This window comes from Sander vitreus, chromosome 13, assembly GCF_031162955.1.
Source record: "Sander vitreus isolate 19-12246 chromosome 13, sanVit1, whole genome shotgun sequence".
Taxonomy (NCBI): Eukaryota; Metazoa; Chordata; class Actinopteri; order Perciformes; family Percidae; genus Sander; species Sander vitreus.
Window position 1 is genome coordinate 21,166,450 of NC_135867.1, and position 12,486 is coordinate 21,178,935.

The 12,486-nt window shown below is 40.6% G+C and overlaps 1 protein-coding gene across 4 annotated transcripts in view; it reads right to left on the minus strand.

Annotated features, from left to right (window-relative positions):
- Positions 1 to 436: 436 nt before the first annotated feature.
- Positions 437 to 12,486, minus strand: part of fgf11b (fibroblast growth factor 11b) — a 35,663-nt gene continuing 23,613 nt past the window's right edge. For all 4 annotated transcript variants that reach the window (XM_078265903.1, XM_078265905.1, XM_078265904.1 and 1 more), the window contains exons 4-5: positions 691 to 889; positions 437 to 573 (exon numbers count right to left, since the gene is read on the minus strand). In XM_078265903.1, coding sequence (XP_078122029.1) covers positions 437 to 573; positions 691 to 889 — 336 coding nt within the window. The remainder of the gene's footprint in view (positions 574 to 690; positions 890 to 12,486) is intronic.

Sequence of the window (12,486 nt, forward strand, 5' to 3'; positions counted from 1 at the left end):
AATTGCGTGAGTGGTGAATATACTGTACACTAGAGCAGGCGGTTGGTAGGCATGTGAGAAAAAGATGATATTGTTGGTGGGACAAAGTAGCTTGAGCACGATAGAGAAATGAAGGTGACTGCATTAGGAAGTCACAGGAGGGGCAGAGAAAGAGACAAACGGAGGGGGGGTGTAGTAGTAGTTCTGGCTCAGGCCCTGGGCTCCCTTTCTGCGGGGACAGGTGGGAGGGGGGGGGACTCTTCTCTCAGGCCTTCTCAGCTACCGGATGGAGTGCTGGATGGAGTGCTGCTGACCCTTTATCCCTCAGCATCATGTAGTGCACTTCTGGAATATGGTGGCCGGTGAGGGCCATTCCCACAGCCACCCTCAGTGCATAATGGGCGACTGTGTTCCCAGTGTCACTGCTGCCCCTTTGTCCCACCCTCAGTCTCCTGTGCTATGATGCATCAGCCTTGGGAGCTTCTTTCCGTCCATTCTTCAGGGACGGCGAATCTGACGTCTTCGCTGTCTTCCGAGGAGGACTCACCGGTTCAGCGGCGAGCTCGTGTAGCGACGGCTCCTTATACATCGCAACTGTGTGACAAAGATAGAAGCTGTTGGTTAATAATAAAGGAGGTGATTAATAACTGCGGAACTGGCTTGAATCGTGATAAAGTGACACAAAGGACACAACACAGGGTTGACACAAACCCTCTATAACTTTAGGCAGGAAGTGTGCAGCTCCTTTGGTCTTCTTTACCCTGTTGCCCTTCATCACCTGGCCGTCACGGTTGATACCGATATACCAGGAGCGGCCAGACTGGGTCTGGCGATAGAGCATGGAGGAGTATGTAACGTAGTAGTTCTCAAACACACTCTCCTTGAACTTACACTCCGGAGTGAAGTGCTCCTGCAAAGTAATATGGAAAGGGGGGAAAGGTGAGAGATGCATTAATATTAGCAAATAATGAAAGAGAAAGATAATTTGCAAATGTCATGACAACATTTTTATGAGTCTTTGAACATGAACTCCAGTGCATGTAAGCACACACCGGGGATAAAAAAAAACATAGATACAAGAAGTGAATTACATTAATTAGGTACTGTTTCCTGAGGGAAAGGATGGATAGAATTATATCTGGACTTGTGTTTGTTTCTTCTAAAGCATGAACATCCTGGTCCTTTGGGAACAGCAAGACAAGGATGCTATATAGAAATGTGTAGAAGTAAACATCTTTGCTAAACATAACACATTCCACAAGGAAAAGAGGAGAGTAGATGAAAAGCACTGAAGCCTACACCAATACAATAACCAATTTAAATTATTCACATACAGTACATTACATACTGTACATATAAATGACTAATTCTGACACTGAACTGCAGTGACTGCTTCAGAGGCATCCCAAGTTCAGAAAACAAACTTAGCCTAGCCTACAGTATGATGAGCAAGATCATAGATAATGGGTTCGGCCTTTTAGGAAATTTGTAGGTTTGTGTTCATGGTTCATGAAAAGAAAAAAACTGAAAGAATCAGTGTTTCTGCAGTAGCCTATACATGTCCACATTTATTTGTTGTGCATCACAGCTGCATGTGTCACAATGTTGTATAAGTCGTCCTTGAGTGTCATATGTTATTGCTCTGTTTAAATATTGACTTTAATGAATACTGGATAGCCCAGCTATCAGTCTTTAATAGAAGTGCATTGCCTACTTTCGTCATTACCGCATATAACTTCAGTAGGGATAGACTGTTGGAAACTACACAGATGTGGACAGGAAGACACAATCGAAACAAGACAACAAAAAACAACACGACTTAGGCAGGCTAACTGTAACATAATCTCCAAATAATGTAACATTACTAATACACTGGCGTTTCACTTTGAATTCTTATTTTTACTAAACTTGACAGTGATGTCTTTAGATATTACCTTGGATGAAGTGATCTGAACACACCCTACTGTTCTGGGAAGGTTTGAAAATATTCCGGTTGATTCGGGCTAACCATGCATTTCTCCTAGCTTGGCTGACTCCTTTTGTAGCATCTCCCTCATTTTCCCTCACTACTGGAATTCTGTAAAAATGTGACGCTAATTGCCTCGTTTTGCTATCACTAGACTTGTTGTGGCAGGCATAGATTACACAAGTAGTGGCAATTTCCTCCTTAAAATGAAATAGTTTTCGTTTAACTCGTGAAATGCTACTATACTGTATCACTCATTAACCAGAGGCTGAAATTGTCTTTCAAATTCCCACTGCACGCAATAGGATAGAGCTACAACCAGGCAGAGCAACGAAGAAGGTAGCGGAGCTAGTTGATAGATTAAACTTTTGCCGTATCCGGTCGGCAAAACTCCGAACATAACTACTTTTTTTAAGAATGATTTCAGTGCCGTTCTTTGTTGTTTTTTTCCTCAAAGAAAAGCTTAACTCAAAGTCTCCAGAGTCGCGGCCAAAGCCGATTCGAAAGAATGCTGTTCGCTAGCAGCAGCAGCAGCCATCTTCTTTGTTCTCAAGTAGCAGGGAATTTATGCGGAACCGTCACAACTCTGCCGTTATGTTAAGCCCGCCCACCGACTCTATACACGATGTGATTGGCCTGACCAGAACTTGGTTTTTCCAGCTCGCAAGCCAAAGGAGAGTTGCTAGACAACCCTGGCTGCAAATTACATTTGCTGCCGCTAGGGTGCGTCTAGATTTCTAGGCTAAGTGTCGCTTGTTATATGAGCAATACGTTTTGACTGTAGCTGAAGTTCTACCTTAACAACATGTCAAATTCCCGGGATAAAAAAATATGAATCCCTAGTGTGTGTATATAGAGCTCACTATAAAACATCCATGTAAACTTAAAATACAGCAATAAAAGCATTAGCACTTTAGTTCCTGGACTTTTCTCAAATCTGTTTATTTGTGTAATATTTAATTAATAATTTGACCCTCAAGCAATCACTCCAATGTCACCTGTAGTTTTGAAGTGGACAGAAACGGAAACACTCTTTAGGAGTTCAAAGAGAGAAGTTATACTAGAAGTAGGGCTGCAACTAATGATTTTCTTTTATTAAGGACCAATGAATGATAGATTTCTTTTAATTATCAAAGTTGTTGCCAATTTATTCCATTAGGTTGATTAATTGATTGATTATTCGACCAATTGTTTCAGCAATAATTGAAAGACATTTTGTTGGCGTATTGGTCAAATCCAGGGTCATCGGAATGAAAAAGGGAGAACAAAAGGTTTAGAGGGGAAACTGACTGTTCGGTTGAACTGCTCACAACTTACATCTAAGACTATTAGGGCTCATAAATAATTTTCAGTAATAAATTTAATTTCAGGGGTCACAAGCAAAAAAGCAGTGGGAGCCACGACATTATCAGGTTTTTCAGACTCTGGGTATGTAGAAACAATAGCCAATTCTCCATGACTAAATCTGAATAGCCTTTACAAAATCAAATTAGAAAATCAAATCCAACAGTATGGCCACTCGTAAATCATCATTTCCCAGCAGCACTTCCCAGTTCTCGCTGTCCTCCACATAAGGACTACTGAACCCTGCATAATGTTGACTGGTGATATTAACTAATAGCGACAGATATACATCTCTCTTAGTCCCCATCAGGGTCTCAACAGCCCTGTCAGAGAGCAAAGCCAATCTGCTGGATCGATTAAGTGAGAGCAGCAGGGCAGAAATGGCTGAGTGGAGAATTCCTCTGAGACTCAGGACGACTGGAGAGGGGCCACAGGATCACAACTTGGCATAGACAAGCTTTAATAAAGAGCCAAAAGTAGATTTAGAAGGTATAAGAGACCTCCAGGTTCACACTTATCACAGATCATCACCTTTCGCCTTCACAGGGAGGCGTCATCCTTTAGCTGAGAAGGCAATTAAGGACTTGATGCCCTTTCTCCGTCCACTCCTGTCCTGCTGCTCCAACACAGTTTATGCCCTTTGTAAACTACGGTTCTTCTTCCCACCATAAAAAGAACAAGCCCCTAACCCTTGACTCACCAAACTCTCTCCCACTACCATCGCCACCGCCTCATCGCAGAGCTATTTTAAGATCCTCTGACAGGTTTGATATCTTCTGCTGTGCTAACACAAAGAGAATGGGATCGATAGATGATCTGCTTCATTCATTATTAATCAGGCCAGAGAGCTAGAGGGGTGGGAAGTGCGGGAGACAGAAGGGGAAAGGTAGGGGAGACAGGAAAGAGAGCAGAAGATCGGAGAGAGGACAGAGGGGTGGCTGGGTAATAGAGGAGATTAAGAAGAGCGAGACCTGCTTCTTTGCATCTCCCCCAGGACCAAAGCAGGAACGCTAGGCTGACAAGGGCTTTAGTCGCCAAAATACCCTTCAGCTCCTCTTCAGCAACCTCTGGAATGACACCAGTGATAACCCCTCTCCCTAGTCATCCTATAATTACCTCAATTACATTAAATTAGCCTAATGATAGAACCCACTAGGGCTGCAAGATATGAGGAAAATATGCAATAACGTTGAACAACGTGATAACAATATTACGATAAATAAACCGATATTAAAGTGTACTCAGTTCTGCCTTTCTGCTGCTTTCAGTATTCTGCTAAATTACAACAAATTGCTTGTTGAATTCCAAACAAATAAAAGGAAATAATTTCCAGCATTCTTTCATTTAACAAATTGAACATTGAATTAAATATGAAAGGCACCACTAAAAAGAGAATGTAGAAGTTTAAAGTGCAGTTTTCTACTGATTTCTTCTTTCAACTATCTCTGAGTGTCTTTTGCGATATGTTGCAGCCTTTTGCGATATGTTTATTGCGATGATGATAAAAAAATATATATATAATGTGCAGCTCTAGAAGCCACATGTTCTGCATTCCAAATGTCTGTAGTCAATGACAATAAAACATTTAATTGAAAAGAAAATTACACCGAGAAAGCAGACAAGACTTTTTATTAATTCAATTCAATTCAATTAATTCATTTGACAATTCAAAGACAGGCCTTTGAAGTGATTTTTCATGATTAACTTCCATAAGAGTCTATATACCTGTCTCTTGCTGATACAAATATGTTGCTGTAGATACCCCCATCTCTGAAACCCACCTTGAGGTAACCTCCAGACCTCAGCAGAAATACAAAGACCACCCAGAGTGCACCGGCTGAAGAGATCACTCAAACCACCAGATTTACCTGCGCACATGAATAATTGTTGAGGATGTGTTGAGGGCTGCACATTTTTAAGAGTGATGGGGAAATATTTCCATCGAAATGGTGAGGTGCCTGGAATAGAAATTAAATAAAAACCTCTTCTTTCTTTCTTTTTAAAACTGTGATTCATTGAGAGACTTAAGTAGCTTTCCTTCCATGTGTCTCAAGCCAAAAATGAATTGAAATGAATGCAGACGAGAAAGGTAATTTGTAGCATCCGTGCTGAGAATCCCCAAGATGGGTAGAACCTTTTTATGATGCAGAGCAGTGCCCCGACCCCCCCCCCCCCCACACACACACACACACACACACACACACACACACACACACACACACACACACACACACACACCACCCGCCCACACACACACACACACACACACACACACACACACACACACACAACCTCCTTCCTCATCCCTCGTGTCTGATTACATCTATTCTACCTGCTCCAGGAAGCTTAACTCTCCATGCCACCATACACTGGGATTGCACTCAACCACCAAATAAGGACAGTGAAGCACAATGACACAGACTCAAAGGGCAAGAGTTCCTTAAATCCGACTAACATCTTTCCCTACATTTAACTAGGATATAAGAACAGGAATGAACGTTCTGACTAAAAAGATAGTGAATCCATGAATAATATTTAATATCTTGTTTATTCTGATTTCATCATGCATGCCACACAAACCCTCTGAAATGCCTCTGAAAAAACGGCTCCATGTATGGAATTCAAAACACGTTTTTAGCATTTCTGATGTGCAATTTGCAGTCCCCTATTTAGACAGCAGGGGTCAGAGTGTCATACATGCTTCCTGTATCTATTGGCTGTTCCTTCAGCTCCCAGGGTAATCTATAGGAAGCTGTGAACTCTCCCCAGCTGCAATAATCCCAATGTTTTTATTTTTTATTTTTTATTTCATAGTACTGCATTACTTCCGCAGCAGCAATCCACCCACTCATATGACAACGTGAAATGTAAAGCTCATTCACAACAATCCTCTGTTACGTATACACAGACACATGCCCGTAATCTGTGTGTGTTCGTCTGTAAGTGTACACAACGCAGAACACCACCAGCAGGGCACGTTGCTGATGTTGTTGCCACAAACAGATGTGGATGCACCATGACACGCCACGTTACATAAGTCAATAGGACATAGACGTGCTGCTTATTAAGAGGGGTTTAAAAGAGGATGAGACTGGCGGTTAATACTGTCTAGCAAAACACATGTATGGTCTGTCTGTAATGCTTTATGATAGCCCCATAGAGGCACAGTGCAGAGTGGATAATAATGTGCTGGAACTCATGCCTCTGCAGTGTTGACTGACAGCTGAAAGGCCCCTGTCAATATAATGTAGATGACAGAGGAGCGGTGGCTGACGTTCCCTCTTTGACCCTCAGTGACAGAGGTGACCGGCTGCTGTCTTTATCAGCAATCACCCTGCTTTTCATTTTTTCTGGGTGAGATAGGACACACAAAGTGGTGGTTGATTGTGTAACATCATCCTCGCCGTAGGTATTTCATATATTGGCAAATCAAAAGGACTGCATACGTATATCTGCGAGAGGATTTTGGAAGGAGAGTATCTAGGTATGAGGTCTATCATGAGCCAATTTAGAAAGAATAGGGTTTGCCTTCCCTAAGTGCTCTTAATAAGCTGGCTGGCAAAATGTCTGTCCTTATAATTGCATTGCACTTCATCTCTTTTCTCTGGCTCTGGCCAATTATCCTCTTCGCTATTTTTTTTCTAATGTCCACATTGTATCCTGTCCTGTGATAAAAGCGATGCTATCGCTCTGCTGGTGTTGTCCTGCATCTCAATGCAATCCTCCCATGAAAAGAACAGAAAGGACGTAGCTTTTCATCAATAGGTCTCGCGCTCTTTCTCTTTCTTTATCCCTCTCCCTTGTCTGTCTGTCTGCCTGTCTTTCTTTCTCACTCTCTCTATCACACACAAGTGCACAGGCCTACACTGATCACAAATAGTGTTTATTTTGCTGTTGTCCTTTAAGTATTTCTTAATGCATTAAATGACTATTAACTGTGGTTGTGTGCACTCCCAGGCGAGAGCTGACAAATGTGAGAAAGACGTGGTGATCTTTGGTCAATCCAAAATGCACACAATGGTCGATTTAGAGCTTTGGTGACCAAAGACGTCCTGTGACCAAATTCTCTCTATGTGACTGCTGCTAAAACCCATATACAAACCATCCAATCTGAATAGGCCATACCGGTGTTAAGGCGAAAGCATGATTTTATTTTCATATCTCCATGTATTCTTTGTAGGGTTGTCCCAGTCCTAATCCCAGTCTGATCTGATACTTATTTACCTAAATGTCAGTGATGTTGCTAGGTATGCGTCTAGAGCTGGAACGACTAATCGACTAATTGATTAATCGATGGGCAGAAAAATAATCGCCAACTATTTGGATAATCAATTAATGGTTGAAGTCATTTTTCATGCAAAAAATGGCTGCCTTTTCTCTGTTTTATCATATATCATATTAAACTAAATATGTTAGGGTTTTTGGCTGACAAAACAAGACATTTGACATTGGACTTTGAAAAACTGGGATTGACATTTTTCACTATTTTCTGAATTTTTTTAGCTATAACGATTAATTGATTAATTTAGAAAATAATCAACAGATGATTTGATAATGAAAGTAATCGTTGCAGCCCTATACGCGTCCTGCGTCTCTAATGCTTAGGAATCCGAAAGGACGTAGTAAACCTACTATCAATGCCCAAAATGCATGCAACACGTGTGTTAAATTCCTAGAAATAAACAAAAGAAACCTTGCTGTCAAACAATAGAAATCCACCAACTGGTCACCATTTTCTTACTGTCTGCACATCTATCTTGCACAGATGAGATCCTGTGTTTATAGTTGCTGCAACAAGACCAATCCTCGCCGCACAGATTTCATTCATATTATTGACTTGATACTAGGTAGATGATTTTGGTTGCTCTCTATACTCAACAGTTTTCATATTTGGGACTTTGTTTAATTTTCCGATACATTTTTAACATACATGGATATAACCATAATTATAACCATACAACATCAAACACAAGTGTAACATTACAATTTGTCAAAAAACACAAATTATATTGGGGACTCACTCAAATGACCACCTTTGGGTCCCAAGGACTCACTACAATGATAACTTATCAACACCACTGACATGCTGATTAAATATGTATCACTGAAATAACTCACAAACAATCCTGGGTTGAGCACAGACACGTTGAATGTTGCCCTGCCATCAAGTTACTCACAGAGTAACATTAGTCATATGACCTGCTGCCGGCTTATCATTTTAACCAGTAAAATAGACAAACCGCACGGCTAAAAATTAGAAGCTGCTACCTGAATGTTTTGTTCACTGCTCCAGGCTGATGCTCTTTTTTATATATCCAGATCAGGGACATCTCTAATTCTAGGCAATTATTGTCCAATCTGTCATGCCTCAAATTTGATATTATACAGTGTGACAGGGATTGCATCAAAGATGTGTTTAATTTAGTTTAGTTTATTACATTCGTCAGGGACCATGTACTAAAAAACATTAATCTCAAACAAGGAAAATGGATAAGTATTGTATAGAGATGGTCCGATACCATTTTTTGCTTCCCGATACCGATTCTGATACCTGAACTTGTGTATCGGCCGATACAGAGTACCGATCCGATACCAGTGTGTCATATATTTCATTATGTTTTAACAACTGTATACTACTATCCCTGTATGGATGTGATATGATTTCTATCTTTGTTGTCAGTCTGGCTCAGGTTAAACTCTTTGTGAAACATGAATGCCCCAGAACTTTCTTTTATTCTCCAGTTTGACAGTCAGTTATAACGGAAAAAGAACATAAATAAACTACTTTAACGTAGATTTTCTTTAGGGCTTTATTACGTGGTATCGGATCAGTGCATAAACTCCAGTACTTCCCGATACCAGCGTTTTAGGCGGTATCGGAGGCAGAACGTCTCTAGTATTGTACCAGATTTAGCAAGTAGCTAATTTCCACCTGCAGTCCCTGCAGAGCATTTAAAATATAAAATGTGCCCAAACACCTGCATGAAGGCAAATATTTACAATAACAGGCAAAGCCCATATTTAATTCTTGATTGGCACAAAAACTACTTCTGTCAGACAGTCTCCTTCAACACAAGCACTTTTATTTCTCTCTCTCTTTCTCTCTCTCTCTCTCTCTCTCTCTCTCTCTCTGTGTCTTTGAGGAGTTTTTCAGAGCACATAGATTATAAAATGGGGCACGAATGAGCCAAGCTCTATTTTTATATCAGGATCAGCCATTTCCTGTTGTCACCTACAGGCAATGAGGCTGAGATTTATGTGTAAAACAAGGCAGCAGTGGACTTTGTCTGCTTGTTATATAGCCTGGCCCTACAACCTGACCACGATATGTGTGTGCTGGTAGCATGAGAGAGGGATTCAAGGAAAACTGCGAGTAATTCAGGAGAAAACAACATAGTTACCACCATTAAGCAGCATATGTGGCAGTTAATGTAAGAAGATGATAAAATAGCTGGAAGGAAGTGACTAGTCACTCTGTCAGTCACCTCGGCTCCTCAGAGAGTGACAGTGATGAACTTATTTATCGTAAATGAAAACATTCCACGTCTGTTTCACGCGCTCACTTGGCACGCTTTGAATGTAAACGCAAATGTGAACATGCTGTTAGAGCACACAGACATGTATAAAGGACCATATCATGCTACCTGCACTCCCTCCTACACCAGAAAATTAGCACATCAGATAAAGAAAAATATGCAGTCATAAAATCAAACATGCACAATATCATACAAGAAGACCGCAGCACCTATACCAACTTTTGTGTGTGTGTGTGTGTGTGTGTGTGTGTGTGTGTGTGTGTGTGTGTGTGTGTGTGTGTGTACAGCTATTGACTGGTGCTGAGGAAATCCCTTTTCCTCTCTCCAAGCCACCAAAGTCTAATGCATGCTAAACATGGGCTCTGTTGGAAATAACCATTCGGTCCGTTGTGGCAGCAATGCTGCCGAATATCCAGAAGTTAAAGCCCGAGCAAGAACAATCTTTGCTGAGTTTTGTTGGTGGCCATGATGTTGTGGCCCTCCTCCCCACGGGGTTCGGGAAAGGTTTGATTTTCCAGCTCGCTCCGTTTAGTGGTGGAAGGAGTTGGCTAAGGCGAACGCTAGCGATGCTCATGAGCGATGCTAAGCCGACGTCACGACCAAACGTTAGCGATTGGTTATGGTAGATCCAAAGTGGCTCTGGGCAGATCAAATATTTTTAAACTTCAAAATAGTACCTTCCTTCAAGGAAGTTGACACTTGTCAATGGAGAGTGGCCAGACTCTCTGTACAAATGAAATCTACGAGAGTCTGGTAGGACCAGGCTAGAAACAACACACCACTAAAGAAAAATATATTCCACATATTTATAGAGGGGCAATGACATTTATGTTTAGTGTAATTGTAAGTGTCTAGTCAATTGCACAATAATAACATCCGTTTGTATTATTCTCTGATATTTTATTTTTATTAATGTATAGTGTGTGTGTGTGTGTGTGTGTGTGTGTGTGTGTGTGTGGGGGGGGGGACATGAGGACATAATAACAACAAGGGTGAAGAATTACACAATCTATATATAATATACACAATCCAACTTATTATACTGTATGTATTTCTGGTGACAGTCTTTTTTGAGGTATAAAATAGACTGAGTCTGGTCACTGTTATTTATAGCAATGCGTGTATAACTTTACTGCTTTTGTCGTCTCATACAGAACTGGATAGATAAAAATGGCAGCCAGTGAATTGTTACAACTTCCTCTAATAGCTATGCATTTTTATTATAACTATGTAACTATGGTTAAGTGATTTGACACTGATAAGCTGTTATGAGCACTGTCCAGGGTGCTGATCAGAGTACACACTCTTAAACGGACACTAACGCTGTCCAGGGTACTGATCAGGGTACACACTCTTAAACTAACAGTAATGCTGTCTAGGGTGCTGATCCAGAGTACACACTCTTGACACTAACACTGTCCGGGTTGCTGATCAGGGTACACACTCTTAAACTAACATAATGCTGTCCAGAGTGCTGATCAGAGTACACACTCTTAAACTTACAGTAACGCTCTCTGGGGTGCTGATCAGAGTACACACTCTTAAACTGACCGTAACGCTGTCCAGGGTGCTGATCAAACTGCCCACCCTAAAAGTTCCTCTAGCTGCCGACATGGGCTTCAGTGCTTCCTTGCTAAAAAATTGTAATAGTTTTAAATGATCTTAAATGTTTTGGCCACATTATCATGCTAAAGCAAAGTTAAGAGCACTGTCCAAGGTGCTGATCAGACTGTGTACCCTACTTAGACTGTATATAAAGATGGACGACACATCACGTGTTAAAGGAGATTTATATGCACGTCATGTAGGTGCAAGGCTATCAATGTCAATAAAGAAAATGTAACGCCTGCACACTTACTTCAAGCCACAAAAGTTTAATGACAAAGTTTCAATCCTACTTGGATCTTCATCAGGTCAAAACTTTTGGAAAATGGAAACCACACCCATATTTATACTGTACATCTTGCACACCAATAGGCTGACAAGCTCTATGATTGCAGGTGTGGTTTATCCAGAAAGGGTAATAAAACATCCGGAAACCATTGACAATTAGCAAATCAATAAAGTACATAGACAAAGTACATACAAAGGAAAATAGTAATACATAATATCACAAATATATATTTTTTAATCAATCATTTTTTTTTTTTTAAACAAATATCAAATCGTCATCCCATACATCAAAATCTACAAACCTACATTCATCATTATATTGTATTAGGTTAGAAAATGGGGAAAATCTTGAATCCTTGTAATTAAATTGGGTCTTCCACACTTCTGTGTAAATCAGCATGGTCAAATCACATTTAAGAAGGAAACAGAAAAAAGGAAGAAAGACACTAGTTATATTCATAAATGTTTTCTAATTTTTCCAGAATATATGTCAAGGTCTACATCTATACACACACACATATAGGTAGAGCCATCATAATATAACCACCATTTCTATCTAGAGAAAATGTTTTATCTCATACTCTTGATTCAGACCTCAAGGTTTGAGAGTCTGGAAAGTGAAAATATTAAAACGCTTTGGAGTAATAGGGTACCTAATCGCCTCATCCTCTTCTACACTGCAGCCAGCCACCAGGGGGCAATCAAGATGTTTTTCCGTCACTTTTTTGCCTCCGTCATTTCATCCCTCCTTATATAAAGTATGGTATT